Genomic DNA, 18,342 nt, shown 5'->3' with positions numbered 1-18,342 from the left:
TTGGTATTTTTTAATGTGTAGTGAAAGATACATAATACACTTGAACGTTTTAAACATTGTTAAGTGCTTGATTTAGTCACATTAAGTACACTTACATCATTATACAACCACTGTCGCTATCCATCTCTGGAACGGTTTTATCATCCCACACTGAGACACAACATGCATTATGTGAGGGCTTCTCTCTCTCCTCCCCCAAACCCAGAAGCCATGGCTGTACTGCCTCAGTGAGCTGGCTATTCCAGGTACATTATGGAAGGGGGATCGTAGAACATCTAGCTTTGTGTGACTAGCCTATTTAATTTAGCGTGATGTCTTTGTGGTTCATCAGTGTTATCTCGAGTATCAGAATTTCGTTCCATTTGTAGGCTAATACTCCATTGCATCTGGTAAACTTTACCCATCAGCGGATGCGTGGCTTCTTTTAGCTCGTAGGGCAAGTGCTGCTCGGAAGATGGATGTGCAAATGTTTGAGGCCTCGCTTTCACATCCTTTGTGGAGGTCTCTAAACAGTTGTCAAGCAGGGGGCATTTTACTAGGCAATGTGGAGGGTTGAATGGTGGGAGTGTGGGTAAGTAGGGGGTTTCAGGAAACTACTGTGAGAGCTTCAGGGAATGCCGAAGGACCTAACAGGCTGGTATCCAAAATCATGTATACCATTTCCAATGTGTTCTGTGGGAGGTAAGCTCGCTTAGCAGTCTGGCTCCTCCTTTTAATGCTGGGAGAACTGGCTGAGAGACAGCCCCCCCCCCCAAAAAAAAACCAACCAAACAAACAAAACAAAACAAAAAAAACTTGGAGCCATTTGTGTGCTCACGGCCAATACCATCCCAGCCGTCAGGCTTTGTTCTTATCCCCTAACCCCCGTAATGGTTCCTCTATTTTCTCTACACCCCTGATATGGTTCTCCTGTGCCCTCAAAACCCACCAAGAAAGAACAAGGCACTGGCCACGTTAGCTAGCTCCTTGGTTGCTGCCTTAGAGAGAGGGAAAAGCTTCTTTTTCAGTGCTCTCAAGTATAGCTGAGTACCAGAAGCCAGACTGAAGCAGCGCTTTTTAAACGTAGTCCTTCCATCTTCCTTTGATATCCTGGTTATAATCCAAAAGAAATAACCTCAAATGTAAGGCCGTAGACTGATGGCTAAATCTACGAGGCCCTTCAGGTGATATGGAACCTTTTTAATGGGCGCTTTCACGTCTAGTCAGGTACCATGATCCCCCGATGATAAAGGAGATCTCTAGAGGCTATATTTAATTCTTTATATGGCTGTGCCGCTGAAAATTATTGCTGACCTAGTGTTTTCCTGTTTTGGAGGGAGAGTTCCACCTGTGGGATGGTTGGAAAGCATGTATCTCGTGCCTGAATGAACGCGTGAGCCATAAAATTGCCGGCTTTACGTTGTCTTGGAATTTAGGGTAGTAGCAAAGGAAAGCACATTCCAAGAGAGGCTAATATGCACTTAGGTAAAACCAGGACAGGGTCTGTGTGCATGCTCGGTAACATTTATGTTATCGTGTAACTATGGATGAAGGCGGGGCTCCTGCTCCCTCTGACAAGTAGCATCCCTTGATGTACAGCCATAGAATCCACTGCCAGTAGTCCAGATGACCCAGACGTGCGTGATAGGTTCTAGAATCAGTCTGGGCAGTTGATTTCAGCTTTAATATAGACTTATGTTTTGTACCCACACATTTCTGGTTCGGTCCATGGAGGATATTTCAGGAGAGCTTACATGAACCTGGTGGGGTTTCAGAAACATGCTTTCAAAGAGCACGGTGCTAACCAAGGCTCCAGTTGGGACCACAAGCTCCATTTGGTATTGAAATGAGCAGCCAGATTGCTAAGCAAGCTCACCTCTTGTACAACACATTAGAAGTGGTATCACCCATTAATTTCCACCCCTCGCAGCCGAACAATGCTGTTGACAGATGCTAATTTTCTTAAACCGTAGTCAGCAAATGATGCATGAATGTGACAGCAACACACTTTTTAGAAGCCCTTGGTAGTCATCAGAAAGTAAATTTATATGAAGTTTGATGTGATCGCTACCAGCTACGGCGCTGTGCTAGTGCCTTCTAACGACTGCCTTAGACCCATCTGGTGTTCTCTCTCCCCTATTAACACTAATGGGGGGGTCCAGGCAGAAAGGATGTATCCCATGTGTTGTATTACCAGACCATCTAATTTGTAGCATTTGTGGGATTCTTTAGGATAAGACCTAAGCAAGAATAATAACATCTGGGATCTGTCCTATTACATGATAAACATTGCATTATGTACATGTCTGTGCACTTACTAATTAATTTTCCTAGTATCTTAACATGTTTTGTTCTGGTTTTTTTTTTCCTCATTATAACCTCCAGTTATAGGCATCACATTTGAAGCTGATTTGATTGAGCATTGAACTCGATAGCGTATTTTCTGACTCGGATTTACATCAACCCTGTTTGTCTTCCTCCATTTTACAAATGAGGAGCCCGAGGTTTTAGAGAAGGCTGTGGTGTGAGCAAAAGAATCAGCTTTGGCCTTCAGTGATGGGACTCGGCAGTCTGAGCTTAAAGTCACCCAGAACTGGAGTAGTTATTACTTACCTCAGCTGCCGGCGTCCTTTCCATCCTGGTTTAAAGAGAGTTTAAAGAGGTTTAAAGAGCGTCTAAGATACATGCAAGGGCAGTGACTGGTTAGTTCTTAAATCTAAGTGTCGTCTGCCAGGTTAAGCTCAGGTGTGGAAGCAAAGGAACTGAAGGCATTCCTTTGTTCTTTGTAATGAGGTAGAATCTATGTATGAGAGTGGTTAATAAGACATGGAATGAACTTTAGTAGTAATGTCAGCAAAAAAGCAAGGTAGCACCAGAGGGCTCTCCTTATTTAAGAGTCCTGAGAGCTTTAACAACAGGAAGCTTTGCAAGCGGAAGGTCAGCATGAGTGAGCAAAGGGCCCTGGCTCTTTTGCATTCCTTCCGCCATTTCTGGGTCCTGTCCGTAGTCCATCTTTCCCTCAGCCTAGAGATACAAGACTAGATTGGCCTGTTCCGAGGGTTAGCCAGGAGCTGTTGGCTATGATACAGAGGCTCCTCCTGCTTCCCCTTCGCTCTGACTGTCCATCAGATCCCTTCCTGATTCTAGACTTCCTCATCCTGAACCCTCGTGACATCATCGATCACTTAGAAACTGCCATTTGGAGGGCGAGGAGGAAGGCTCTTGGGAATACTTTGCTGGGTTAGAATATGGAACACACTTTTGATATAACATCCCAAGCAAAATTATAAAACGTTACATATAGAAACAGAGGATTATTCACTACAACCCATATACCTGCCAGCCAACTGTATGGAATCCAAGCTTGATGTTTGGTGTACTCCCCGGGTTCACGTAAAATGGGAATGTCTACAGCCACAAGTCAACGCTTATTTCTTTGTTTAAACTTCTGAGTTGAACTAGTAGAACTTTCGGTCCGGGAGATGAATTCCAAATTCTACATTCTTCTTAAAACTATGAAAAATTTTCATTGTTATTACGTATGTGCATGCTCACGTGCCAAGCACACACGTGGGGGTCAAAGGGTAACTGTGGAGTACGTTCCCTTCCCTCACCTGTATGTGGGGACCAAACTCAGGTTGTCAGGCTTCCAAAGCAAGAGTCTTTACCTACTGAGCCATCCTGCCACACACCCAGCAAATAATCTTGAAATAATAAAATATAGTGACCTGAGATAGAACTTAATGATAAGACACTTTGCTGAAACCAGAGACCTTGGTCTGATCCTCAGCCCTGGAGATAAAATATGAAAAGGCTGGTCTAGCATGCTCCTCCCTGGTCCCCCTCTTGCTCCCATTCCCTCCTCCAGAGGGAATTCTGATTTTGCTATTTCCATGGAAAAATGCTATTTTAACATTTCCTCAGTGTTGTACCTTCTGCTTACATAACCAGGTTAAGAACACAGCAAACATGGGGTATTTTATTACTGCAGTGGTAGAGGAGAACCAGATTTTATGATAGGACAAGGCTGAACAACTCCTCTGATGCACAACTAGTAAGAACTGGACGAGAAGCCAGGCTTTGGTTTGAATAATTTTGTTCCCATTTTTCAAGGACACACACACACACACACACACACACACACACTCTCTCTCTCTCTCTCTCTCTCTCTCTCTCTCTCTCTCTCTCACTTACACTTTCTTACTAGTAGAACTCATCACCTTTTGATATACAACTTATATTTTCTCCTAAGCATATGTGATAACTATTTTGTTTTTGCATCAGAGTTGGGGCTTAGGGGCCAGCACAGTGGTTTTGGCAGCTTGCTTACTTGTCTGTGAGCCCTTGCCTGTCTACAGAACTTATCTGCATCAGTAGGGAAGATGAGAGTCTCTACTCACAGGGCTGTGAGCATGTTGCAAAGTCTGGTGTGCACCAAAGCCTTGTTGGACTAGTTACTCACTGCTTTTATAGGTAAAGTTTAGGAAAACAAACTGGTATTCTTCCTGTTTAGACCAACTCAGTGTTGCTTAGATAGTATAGTTTCTATATAGTATATAGTGTGTAATATATAGTGTATAATATATAGTATGTAGATTGTATAGTTGCATTCAGCCAATCAGCAATTACTTGATTTGTATCAAGGGCTGTCCTCCCCCCACCCCAGGAACTGTGGGTATGCAAATGAATAACCCTGTTTCCTGTATCTGGGAATCTTAATAACACAATTTAATGATTTCTTTCTACTAAAGGAAAAAGAAAAACTAATGTGTAGATTTTTTTTTGTTGAACTAAAATACCTTTCTGTTGTTAACAATGAGGTTTATTCTTGGGTGTATTCTTAGATCTTAAAAAGCATATTGGCAGGGGTTGGGGGTGCAGCAAGGATTCCCTATATCACATTAGCCTCGCTGCCTGGTACTCCGTTTCAATAGCCCCTCTCTCCAAACATAAAGAAAATGATGACCTAAGGTACGAGACTCAACACCTCCAGCCCTTCAAGCCTTTCATTTAGATTAGTCAGTGAGCTGGTCTATTCTAAAAGTTATATCCTTCAGACAGAGCTGTGTCTGTGTTATAAAGAAACCACGTTTTCATACTCTCCCTCGAATGCCGTTTTCTTAAATACAGTCTATGGCTTTCCTGCCCTTTCTCACTGACGTTCTGCTTCTGAACCCACAGGTCTGAAAGTGTGTCTTGGTACAGGTTTAGTTCATGTTTCAAGATAAGGCAAGAAAAAACTATTCAAATTCCACACTTCGGAATTTAAATGTCATGTTCCCCCACAACACTGATCGGACCCACAGAGAGATAATTAATTACGTGCTGGTTTACACTGGCAGCCTTCATCTTCCAGCTGATAAGTGGGAAAAGTCACATTCCAGGGCCAGCAAAATCACTCTGTGGATAAAGTGCTTTCTGTGGAGGCCTAGTGACCTGAGTTCAAATCCCAGAGCCTATATAAAGGTAGAAGGAGAGGACAACTCCATTGCAGATGTCCCCTGACCACAGCACATGCTGTGACCATCATGTACCTGTACTCTCACATACAATAATAATAATAATAATAATAATAATAATAATAATAGTAATAAACAAATACTTTAAAATGTTATACTCTTATCATATGGAGCTGACGAGGAGCAACTGACAAAAATCAGTGTGATTCTGAATTCTCAGGAAAATATATTTTATAAAGTGTGAAGGAAAGGTGTGGGCAGGTCCAGAGGGATTTTCTCTGCTGCCATCCAGGCGATTTTATTTCTACATATGAATATTTTCTAGTTGTGAATGAGAAGAATAACCTATCCTAAAAATATGTTTTCCCATTATACTACTTAATTCTATAGCCAATTCCCTCAGTAACTGCACAGTTGATTATAGCAGGTCCATTTTAGAGCTAGAGAAACCAAGGCCAAGAGAGGGTAGCTAAATTCCTTTCCCTAGTACCCTTTAGATCCAGGCTAAAGTCAGGACAGTAAGTCCACTTCATTCGTAGCTTCTGTACTTACACCATTTAATGAGTAAATGATCACTTTTGCAAAGTAAGAAACCATTTTTCCTTCTTTAATTAAAATGTAAAATTCCGTAAACACTTTGATTTGTTTTTTTTTTAAGCATTAGATCTTTTAACATGATGGTTGATAAGTGATACCCATAATGCTTAGCTTCCATGGTGCCCGTGATCTGCATGCACCATGGCGATAAACTATGTAATATGTCACAGTCGGTATCCAGTCAGACATGCTTGTTAGACGCATGCTTGAGGGAGGGAGTGTGTGTCCCTTCCAATACAGGGTGAGCAGCCAGCGAGCAGTACGCGCTGCAGATCCTGATGGAGTCTCAGCACACAAGACTCTCTCTTTTGATTGTTTGCGTTTCTGGCAAGAAAACGTCCACTCTTCTTTGCACTCTGCAATAAGCGGTAGTCAAGTCACTAGTACTAGGGCTAAGGCATAGCAGATAGAATCAGACACTGTTTATTGCGATGTTAATAGTCGCAGGCACTCCAACTTTACCGAAGTAAAGAAACCAAACTCCCTTGTCTTGATAGCAGCCTATGTTCAGAGTAAACTGCAGTGTGGATCTATCAGGTGATTGACTTCTAAAGTGTGTGTGTGTGTGTGTGTGTGTGTGTGCGCACGCATGCACGCGCATATATGTGAGTGTGTGTGAATGTGTGCGAATATACATTTGTGTGTGTACATGTGTGTATGTGTATATGTGAATGTGTGCATGTGTGTATGTGTGTGAATATGTGTGAATGTGTATGAGTGCATATGTGTGCATGTGTGTGAATGTGTGTGAGTACATATATGTGCATGTGTGTGTATGTGTGTGAATGTGTGTGTATATGCATGTATATGTATGTGTGTGAATGTTTGTGTATGAGTTATGATTGTGTGAGTGTATATGAGTGTGTGTGTGTGTGTGTGTGTGTGTGTGCATGAGTTAAAGGTTGATAGAAATTACATAATGAACCTAAACTGGCCCTAATGTCCTGGTTTGTACAGATGGAAGCCATCATGTAAGTGACAGACAGGTTTGACCAGCCACCCGCATATTACAGAGAAAAGCTGGGGAAAGGGACAGCAGCCCATTTCACCTGAGAGAATGACACCTCTTCTTCTTGGTCATGGCTCCCGTTTAGCTCATTTCTAGATTGCTTTCAGTGTTAGATTGTCTTCAAATAGCATCATAAACACACCCCACTTGTTGTGTGATGCTGAGAGCATCTCATGTATTTACATGCATTCTTAAAAACGTTCTTGTGGAAGGCGGAGGAAAAAAAAACCACTTCACCCTAACATGATCAAGCCCGCTCTGTGCCCAGCAGATAAAGTGATTTGCTTGGGATTCAGTAGGAAGTCAGGGCTAGAACCGACCAAGGCATCTCCGGACTTGAACATTCTTCCCTGGTCGCTCCTAGTCAGCACAGCTCCTGAGCATGGCAGAAAGATCGTGGATGGTTTGGAATTGTCCGCTGTGTCTACAGAACTACACCGGTGCCCTGCCTCTCACTTACTCTGTTTTCTTTTCTACTTCTAATAGGGAGGTACCTCCTTCCGAATCCGGTAGCAGGGCAGGCATGGCCTGCTTCCGCGGAGACGTCCAACCTCGTGCGCATGCGCAGCCAGGCACTCGGCCAGTCAGCTCCCTCGCTCACAGCCAGTTTGGTGAGTGTCTTGTGTGTGGTCAGAATTGCACTGGTCATTGCCTCGCAGCGGTCAGTCTCACTGCTTCAAGCTAACCACAGGCTGGGCAGTGGTCATACCTGGCTCTCTGTGTGCCAATTCCTTCCTAGCCACCCCCAAGAAAAACACAGACGGCTGCAGTCTGTTTCTTACTTAGATCTGGTTAACTAGCACCTTGCCCAACTTGCTTATCTTTTGTTTTGTGTATACCTGTGTGTGGCGTGTCCATATATCTATGTGCACTGCACAGTTCTTGAGTTACCTGAGAGTAAGATGTGTGTCCATCGTACCCCGTGCTTTTGCAATTGTCAACCTGAATAATTTTCTCATGGATGAAGCCCAGTGTCTGCTTAGCAATCTGGTTCGGTTTTACCAGTCGACTCAACCGTGTCCTTTCTAACACTTTCCCCTCCACGGCGCAGCACCCAACCTGTGGTCCTGTGTATACTCAAGCATCCATCTCCTTGCTCTCCTTTGATCTGGTGCCCTCCCACACCCTTGCTTTGTCTTTGCCGACATCAACACTGTTGGAAAACAAATCATAGGCAATTTTTTGTAGAGTGCTAATCTGCTGTTTCCCATAGTGAGACTCCAGTTTGCACATTCCTGTTTTGAATTGAGAACTGGTGATGTGTCCTGAGGACATGCTCTTAACAGCTGCAGGATGTCTCTCTGTCCCTCACTGATGTTAATTTGATGACCTGGTCAAGGTGCTGCCTGGTCGTTCTGTAGTCATTACCCCTGACTTTCTCCCTTGCAGTGTAGGAACAATCTGGGGAGGTAGTGTAGGCTATGCAGGTGGTATAGGCTATGCAGGTAGTGTAGGCTATGCAGGTGGTATAGGCTATGCAGGTGGTGTAAGCTATGCAGGTGGTGTAGGCTATGCAGGTGGTGTAGGCTATGCAGGTGGTGTAGGCTATGCAGGTGGTGTAGGCTATGCGGGTGGTATAGGCTATGCGGGTGGTATAGGCTATGCGGGTGGTATAGGCTATGCGGGTGGTGTAGGCTATGCAAACATGCTTCTTGCCAAAAACTTCCCCTGCTCTTCCGCATCTGTTGGTGATTCTAGGAAAGATCATTCTTTTTAATGTTGATTATAAATGGTACAAACTTGTGTAGTGTGGAAAGTCTTGGATTTGATTTCCTGTATAGGAAAAAAAAATAACCTTCCAGTATTAACCCTCCCCAAATTTACTAGCTAGAACATATCTGTGCTTCTGTTGCTAGCGTAGGCTTGGAATTTTCTTTTTTTTCCCAGTATAACCATAACCTTGATTCTTTTAACCATTATGCTTATTAGATTTTTGTTTCTTGCTGGATGTCTTTTTTTAAAACGTGTGTGTGTGTGTGTGTGTGTGTGTGTGTATGTGGTTACACACACATGTGGGTGTACATGTGTGCACACATGTGTGGAGGCCCAAGCTTGACATCATTGTCTTCCTTGCTCACTCTCTACTTTGTTAGTCAGAGCCTTCTGCTAGCTCTGGAGCTCACCAATTCCAGCCACCTAGCCCAGGAACCCTGGCTCTGCCTTGCAGGTGCTGGGATTGCAGTCAAATGCCATGCTGGGTTCTGGGGTCTCAAACATTATTTCTCATGTTGCAGTGACAGTCACTGTATCTGCCGAGCCTCTTCCCAACTCCTTATTGGGCACGTACTGATCTACTCTAACTCATATTCCAAGTCTTTACGGCTTGGTCTGGGGATACGACTCAAGGGCAGAGTACTTCCTTAGCATGTGTGAGGCCCAGGGTTTATTTTTCTACAACCAAACAGATAAAAACAAACCCGTGAAACCAAGTGCCAAGAGAAAAAGTTTACATAAGTTACTTTTGGGTTAGTGGTAAAGTTACGGGATGTGGCGATAGGTCTTTAAATGTCTCTTACTGAAAAAAAAATGAAATAGTGTATATAAAACTGTGTGTTATGGTATTTGATAATTTTGCACACTGGTGACAAATTATGTTGGCTATTTGGGCGTAATACAGTTTGGTTTAGGTCCTGCCTTGGCACTAAGGAGATAATTAAACAAGGCAAGTCCCAACTTTTAGGACCTCATCAGACTGCACAACGCAAAGACAGTGTTAAATGTCAGGGAGGCGGCTTCCACTCTGAAGTTTTCTGACCCTTCTTTCAGAAAAATTAACCACCCATATGCATAGAATAGTAATGTCCAGAGAAGACGTCTGAACCAGTGATGGTTGTGGATTGCTGGGCCACCTCCTTCGGCATCCCTCCTACCCCATGCTAACTGAGTTGTTTTCCTTGGGGAATTTGTTAAAAGCTTCTTTTTCTGTGAGCATTTACCTTTTAAGACAAAAAACAAAAAAAACAAAAAAAAAAACTTCACAATTCATCATTTTTGACAGTGTGATTCAAACGTTGCAACCCTAATACTTGAATGGTAATATTATGGATGTGCTTGTTGGGGGGTAAATCATCTGACAAAAAGTGACCCTGCCGTGAGTTCTCTATTTTATTATCTAATACAGGCGATCACATGCCCAGTCACAAACTGACCTTTTCGTTGCTAAAATGCATGCCAAGCAGCCTAACGTATTTGGGAATAGAATACAAAAGTGAGAACTGTTAATGGAGAACACACGGACACCCCCTAAAACGTGCCAGAAAACATTCTTAGCAGAGAATCCTTTACATTATTAGCTGATCCACCCACAAGCTCTATGATGGTTTGAGATGTGGTGGCTGAACTGTGGCTAAATTCAAACAGAGGCCAGGATGTGCTTGGGCCATTTACTGCTGGGGTTCTCAAGGTGTCCTGCTAGACAGAGCTCTGTCTGTCTTCGGGTTTTACTGCTGTGAACAGACACCATGACCAAGGCAACTCTTATGAGGACAACATTTAATTGGGGCTGGCTTACAGGTTCAGAGGTTCAGTTCATTATCATCAAGACAGGAACATGGCAGCGTCCAGGCAGGCAGGGTGCAGGAGGAGCTGAGAGTTCTACATCTTCATCTGAAGGCCGCTAAGAGAAGTCTGGCTTCCAGGCAGCTAGGACAAGGTTTTTTTTTTTTTTTTTTTTTTTTTTTTTTTTTTTTTTTGGGTTTTTTTTTTTATTTAGAGAATACTTTATTAGTTTTTGTAATCAAACCCACGTATATAAGACCTTACATATTTAATACAGTGTGTTACCCCTGTACAAATGGAAAAAACTTAAGTTCAACATTTCTAGACCAATATGGCTGTTAATTTCTGTACAGTGCCAACTCAACACAGTAAACGGGGATACTTTTTTCGAAAGTTGACAGCACAGGTAAAGTTTCAAAAAATTCAAATTATATATCTGTATATATATATTTATATTTATATAAAAAGACCAATAATAGCAGTGTGTTATGCATCAACAGCAGCAACAGCTTTTCCAGGTTCTGCAGTCATCTGAACAAAACTGTAGAGACATCCAGCACACTCCATTAAAAAAAAAAAAGTAAAAAAACAAAACCCGAGAAAACAGCACAGTTCTGTTACTCTTGTGGTACCTGGCACCATTTTTTTTTTAAATTAGCTTCTCAATCATCATCTGGAAAGAAAACATTCTGAGCAACATCATTAAAAACAGCTCTGATAAAGCACGGTCACTACTACGTATCATAAAGCAGGTACAAGCTATTTTACATCCACAGAGGTATGATACAGTACTGTCCTACATCTATAATACTAGAGGATACAATTTAAAAGGCATTATTTGAGACTTGATTCTACTTTTCCAGCAGAGGGCCCAAAGGATGGTGTGACACAGCTTTGTAAAGAAACATACTCTAGACAGGATTTCCTTTCACTAGTGGCACACTTCTAAGGATTCATTCTCTCCATGAATGTCAGCTAAAACCGTTATTAAAAAAAATGAAATATCCCTAGAACAAAACCGTATAACCACCGGATTCACATGAAGATGACCTAGTGGAGACAAGCTGGACCTCACCTTACCAACAAGCTATCAAATCTGTTATGTTTAAACAGTGAGACCTCCAAGGAAGGAGATGCCAAGTAGTGCTTCAAAGCTTCGGACCACAATCAAACACAGCATCCTTTTCAACAGAAGCAGAAGCTCATCTGAATATGCTCATGGATGCTGACATCAACATTTAATCATCTCCTCACTCATCCAGGAAGAGGGGGAGATCAGTTACTACTGTACTTTAATGTGTTCAACCAAATCACCATATTACAAAAATAGCAAGCTGCCATAATAAAAAATAAGGCTCCTCTATCCAGCACCAGATAGCATCATTTTACTTTCAAGCCTAGAAATTGCACACTTGTATATAAACCAACCGAAGATGAGGATTGAGAGTTCATCTTGGTGGATTTTTCCTTTGATGAATATGAAGTGTCCTTCCTTATCTTTTTTGATGACTTTTAATTGAAAATTGATTTTATTTGATATTAGAATGGCTACTCCAGCTTGCTTCTTCTGACCATTTGCTTGGAAAGTTGTTTTCCAGCCTTTCACTCTGAGGTAGTGTCTGTCTTTGTCTCTGAGGTGTGTTTCCTGTAGGCAGCAGAATGCAGGGTCCTCATTGCGTATCCAGTTTGTTAATCTATGTCTTTTTATTGGGGAGTTGAGGCCATTGATATTGAGAGATATTAAGGAATAGTGATTATTGCTTCCTGTTATATTCATATTTGGATGTGAGGTTATGTTTGTGTGCTTTCATTCTCCTTGTTTTGTTGCCAAGACGATTAGTTTCTTGCTTCTTCTAGGGTATAGCTTGCCTCCTTATGTTGGGCTTTACCCTTTATTATCCTTTGTAGTGCTGGATTTGTAGAAAGATATTGTGTAAATTTGGTTTTGTCATGGAATATCTTGGTTTCTCCATCTATGTTAATTGAGAGTTTTGCAGGATACAGTAACCTGGGCTGGCATTTGTGTTCTCTTAGCGTCTGTATGACATCTGTCCAGGATCTTCTGGCCTTCATAGTTTCTGGCGAAAAGTCTGGTGTGATTCTGATAGGTCTGCCTTTATATGTTACTTGACCTTTTTAGGACAAGGGTTTTAAAGCCCATGTTCACAGTGACACACTTTCTCCAACAAGACCACACCTACTCCAACAAGGCCACACCTCCAAACAGTGCCCCTCCCTGGGCCAAGCATATTCAAACCACCATACCATGTCCATTTCCCCGTTCTATTGCAATATACCCAGACAATTCCCTCAGTCTGTCACTGTGGTACTCTCCAATCTTTGTTGCCCATGCTCATTTGAGGGACATTGTAGCTATAAGGATCTTAAAGTTTGTCCTGTTTTATATTTCTGCCTGTCATGTTTGAAGCCGGTTGGACTTAAATTATTTTTGTTGATTAAAAAATAACAGGTTGACTAGAGAATTGTGGGGCAGTGGGGTAGGAATGGACAGCTGTTAGGGTACCTCCCCTTTTTCCTTTCTCTCATTTAATCCTCTTCCAAACAAGCTGAATTTGTGGAGATGGCTCTGGGCAGTAGAACATGCCTTCTTACTGACTGATGCTGCCTTCCTAGCCTTTGGCCTCATTTCTGGGATGCCCCTAGTGCTGTGAGCTGGTGTTCTCGACTCATGTAAGGTCAATCACGGTATACTTTGAGTGCTTAAACTCTGTTGAAATTCTAAGCTCCTTGAGGGGAGACTTAGTCGATGACTCGACTTCCCGCTCCCTCCTTCCCATAGCACAGTGCTTCCCATGTAGAGGGCATTCAACAGATAATAATAACGAATAATTCTCCATGGAAAAGTTGACAGATTTCTCTAACCTCCAGGTGAAGTAGCCATGTGACAGTGTGCTCTGAAACCGCTCCAGTTCTGTTGTTCAGCGTGTATCTTGCCATTGTGTATCTTACCCAAGTAGCCTGGTGGTTAGCTCGAAAAACCCATAGAACAGGCCAAATCCTGTGAAGTACATGTCAGCCAGTCCAAAAAAGAAAAAAAAATTAACAGAATTGTAAACATTATTATCATTGTCCACAATCAAGGGATGGTCGCTAATCTGTTTTCACGTAGCTGTAGAGTCATGGCAGTTTAAATGTCTCATTGATTTCTTTTCCTAATCGCTCAGTTAAAGAAGTATTTATTTGTTCAAAACTAGGAGAATCGGTGGTTGTGCTGCAGTGACAGCTATATCTTTGATGTGACAAAATCCTTTTCCAAGGAGACAACTCACATCTCAGTATGGGCCATCTACCTGAGAGCAGGCTAGTAAGATATTAATGAAGGCCATATTATTTGGTGGGTATGAGTTCTAGTAAATGCATGGCCTGTAGTGATTTAAAAGCCATCGGCACACTGGAAGGTACTGCCTTCTCAAGGAAGAGATTAATTCCTAGCCCGAAGTGTCTAGTTTTCCTCGGCAATGCTAAATGTAGTTGTGTTCCCAGACACTTTGGGCATTTCAGATAAATGGCACGTTGCCAAGTCATCCTAAGTAGCCTGGTAGCTGGCAGACTACATGCTCAGCCAGTGTCCGCCCGCTGGGACCCCAGCCGGGAGAGCTGATGAAGTGTCAGATGCATACCTCATATACATTAATCTGAACGGGGAAAACTCATTTTCCCATTTGCTGTCTCCATCCTTCTGTCCCTCCTCACACACATGGGTAGTTTATCAAAGAAGTCATCGTCGCCGTCAGGAGCCAGGGGATTTGTACAGATGCTTCTTTCTGGCAGGAGAGATGGAGATTTTTAGGCGGAAGAGGCAGGACCCGGCGGTGACTTATTTCTTGGCAGGAAAATACGTTTGTGAGCCTTGATGACTGACGTTCAGAAGTGGCGGGTGTGGCCAATCATAAGAAACATTTACTGCGCCTGCATTTTGCTGTAACGGATGGGGGAGGGGCTTTGGAAATTAGGTGCCCATCTATCTCTCCAGTTGTAGTTAACCCGAATTTGCCTGCTTCATCTGTTGTGTTCGTCTAAAGGCCCCACTCACATTCTTTCTCATTGAGGTCTTTCTTGACTGTCTGTGTGAAGCTGTTCCCTGTTTTCCAAGGGACATACACCCCACAACCTTCATTTCACTCCCTAGCCTTACCACTTCCAAATTATGCAGTATCATAATAATTTCATTTGTAGCCATCACTCAGTGTCTGTAGGATGGGGGATACCTGGGGGTGCTTACGTTGCTTGTGGGAAGACAGCATGTTATTTGCATAGATTCTATGGCTATCCCCCAAATGCTCTAACTCATCTCAGTTGCAATATTTAATGCCTTGTCAGCGCTATGTGTGTGCACTGCACATCCTCAGGAATGATGGCAAGAAAACCATCTACTCATGTCCAGTGTGGACATGTTTTTGTCTGTAGCTGGTTGGATGCCTGTAAGACCAGTGGACAAGGAAAGCTGACTCTGTGTCTTCCGTTGCTCTGACATAGTTTCCATGAAGGTAAGGATAGTTTTTTTCTATGTCCCTGGTACTGGGAATAGTGCAGGACTCATCATGGGAGCTCAGTGAACCTTCAGAGTGAGACAGAGAAATCCCCGTTGTGTGCATTTCCGTGCCCCAGAGCTGACCCTCATAGACTTACTGGTTTTGGTCTACTGTGTCTTGGTTTGTGTTGTATCAGCTAGCTCAGGCATTGCTGCTTCTTTGAAGCCAGAGAGAAGCGACCAGTGAAGATACATTCAGACACCGAATTAAGCTGTAACTGTCCATTTGGAAATGAGCTGAGGGGAAGTAAAGCTGGGAGCGGATGCTGTGCTAAGTCAACTCCAGAGTCTACCTTTTATTAGCTCCGTGTAGATTGGTGTGGGCCTTGGGTTTTCCGTTCATGGAATGGGGCTCAGCATTTTGTTATCTTTATACAGTTATTTTAAGGATTAAATGAGTAGCCTCTTGGGTAAACTTTGTACTTCCCTTCTCCACCATGTTCCAGGGCTGCTGAGGAGAGAGTGTCTTGAACTAGGCTTAGCTGGAGGGGCACCATCAGAAAGGACAAAAGCAAACGCATTCTCAGGATGATTAGGTATGGCCTTTCTCTCCTGTGTTGGTGGCTTATCTCATTGTTTGTTTTTCAACTGTGTGCAAAACAAAATTTAAAAACTGAGAGCTCTCCAGGTAACTAAAAATTTTTAAACAAGGAAGGTTCTTTCAAGTGTTGTTTTTCAACTTCAAGCTTGTGGTTAAGTGGTGAAATTCTGTTTCTCTGGTGATTATCTTTTTATATCATATCCATTTCCCTGAATGGAAAAATTATATTTCATGATGTACTATAAATATTAAAACCAAACTATTTAAACTGTAATATATTCCAAGAGCCTTAATGAATATTCATCTTTTACATTTGCAAAAATGCATTGTGAGGAGGAAAATTCACTAAACATATGCAGAGATGTATTTCCCTGTTTTTATTCCTTCACAATGTTGAGAGATGATGCTCACATCTATTTAGGGTGCAGTCTTTTATTTACGGCCATTTAATATTATATCAATACTTCATTAGCCTTATAGTGCAAAAACAAAAACCTGATCTGAAGTCTAATTAGTTAACTCCAAGAAAGTGCCTCTTAAATATTGATGAAGCAATGGTTTGAATGCCCGTGGATAAATTGCTTAACAAAAGTTGTGGACTGCACCCCTGGATTATTAGCATGTCTCCTTAGCCATGATGACTTAATTTAAAGGCTGCACAATATTTCCAGAGCATGGCTTCATCGCTGTGTGTTGTCTTATTTAGATTATATCTAAGTTTTCCCTGTGTTCATCATGGCGATACGATCTCTACATAAGTCTTTGTTCACCCCAAAGTATCTCTTAGGGTAGAATCTCACAGGAGGATTATTGGGGCAGAAACAGACAGGACTGTGAAGGTCTGTCTAACTGTTTTCATATTGTTTATGTATTAAAGAGTATTACATATATTCCTGTCAACATTATGTTCTTCAAAAATAAAAGAAAAATATTTTCTGCCTTGTTTAACAAAAAAATAATTATTCTTTTAAATATATGTACTTACAAAGTCAATATGATGATGTAGCAAGCAGGAAATAAGTGTTTCCAGTCCTTCCTTCCCTAAATCAGCTTACCAGACCTGCTCTCCATATCCTGGATGGCTCCTGGGATCCAGGAGCCGCTGTGTGTGATTACAATGTGTGTAGCTAACGGCATTATTCCATGGTTGAGATTTTTTTTTCAATCTGGAAAGTAGTAATCTCAATTGTGAAATAGTGCCTTTAGCTGTGGACATTATAATCAGAGTCTCAGGAGTGCCCGTACTCCAAAAGTAATACATCTCACAGTCATTACCCTCTGAGCTAGGTTCTGTTTATAGTGAAGGGAGGAATTTTCATAACTCAGTGCTGAAATAGCAATAGGGGGCCCTGAGCAGATTATTATAGGTCAGGCCTAATCCACAAAGATAAATCTCATTATGGGCTCACCTGGGCCCCGTCCACAGAGGAGCCGGCTTAACACGAGTCTGTAAATCACAAATCAGCTTAAACGTGGACTATAAAATCCTCACTGTGATCCAACCACTGCCTCTGCGGAAGATCCTCCAGTATGTGCCCGTATGCTAAGTGTGCTTAGATGCCTGAGGATAATTAGCACCCACCGTGGGAGGACTTTGACTCAGCCTACAACAGAAGGAAGAACACCACGTGTTGAGGATAGGTTATTTTCAAGACTGAAATGCAACTTAAAAGCTTCCCAGTCTTTAGTCTTTGCTCCCGTTCATTCTGAAAAGATTCAGAAGCATTTCCTACCCGGGCACATGTGCTGTCCTTCCACAGAAGGGCGGGAGACACCTGCTGGAGCAACTCCATGTGTAAGGTGTGCCTGGGGAGGCCAACCAACTGTGGACTTCTTGTCACCAAGGGCATTTGAGAAAGTATGAACGGGACGATGCCCATTCGTCATACAGTAGCTAAAGATAAGAAATGCTTGTCCTCTTTTAATTACTTGCATCGTGGTGGAGAGAAGCAAAAACACATTATGAGCAGCAATACTGTGAACGAGTATGGGCGGCAGGAACTAAACTTGTCCCCTCTGGAGGGACAGAAGACATTCTTAACAACTGAGCTCTCTCTCCAGTCCCATCCTTTGTTTTTTTGTTTTTGTTTGTTGGTTGGTTTGGTTGATTGGTTGGTTGGTTGGTTGGTTAGTTGGTTAGTTGGTTGATTGGTTGGTTGATTGGTTGGTTGGTTTGGTTGATTGGTCAGTTGGTTGGTTGGTTTGGTTTGGATTTGATGTTGGTTTTTTGTTTGGTTTGGTTGCTTTGTTTTGGTTTTTTGAGACAGGTTTTCTCAAGGTAACCCTGGCTGACCTGGAACTCACTCTGTAGACCAGGCTGGCCTCAAACTCAGAGATCTACCAGCCTTTGCCTCCTAAGTATTAGGATTGTGGATCTTCACCCCATGACCAAAACCATTGTTATCTTTCTACAAGCATTTCTTATGGCTAGTGTAATGAGAGAAGTCAGTAACTGTATTTATCCCCAGTTTGTTGACACCTGAAGAGTCAACCTGGTGCTAGATTCTGAATGGGTGTTTTCCCCCATTGTGCTCACATCTCCCTTAATCAGCTCTTAATGGAGACCCTGCTCTACAACTACCAGTCAAGTCTTTGTAGAAATGTTGTAGCATTGTTCTTCTCCCTGAAGAATTGTAAGGCTCATTGAAAGAATAAATCTGGGAAATTAGAGATGTGACTACATCAGTTACAGCTCTGAAGCAGGCTG

At 42.4% G+C, this 18,342-nt stretch overlaps 1 protein-coding gene across 7 annotated transcripts in view; it reads left to right on the top strand.

Annotated features, from left to right (window-relative positions):
- The window catches only part of Mast4 (microtubule associated serine/threonine kinase family member 4), a 598,008-nt gene that overhangs the window by 189,141 nt on the left and 390,525 nt on the right, over positions 1-18,342 (top strand). For all 7 annotated transcript variants that reach the window (XM_087613921.1, XM_087613914.1, XM_087613906.1 and 4 more), the window contains 1 exon segment: positions 7,531-7,655. In XM_087613921.1, coding sequence (XP_087470047.1) covers positions 7,531-7,655 — 125 coding nt within the window.

This window comes from Rattus norvegicus, chromosome 2, assembly GCF_021556685.1.
Source record: "Rattus norvegicus strain SHRSP/BbbUtx chromosome 2, alternate assembly SHRSP_T2T, whole genome shotgun sequence".
Taxonomy (NCBI): domain Eukaryota; kingdom Metazoa; phylum Chordata; class Mammalia; order Rodentia; family Muridae; genus Rattus; species Rattus norvegicus.
This window is presented reverse-complemented; position numbering and strand designations above follow the sequence as displayed.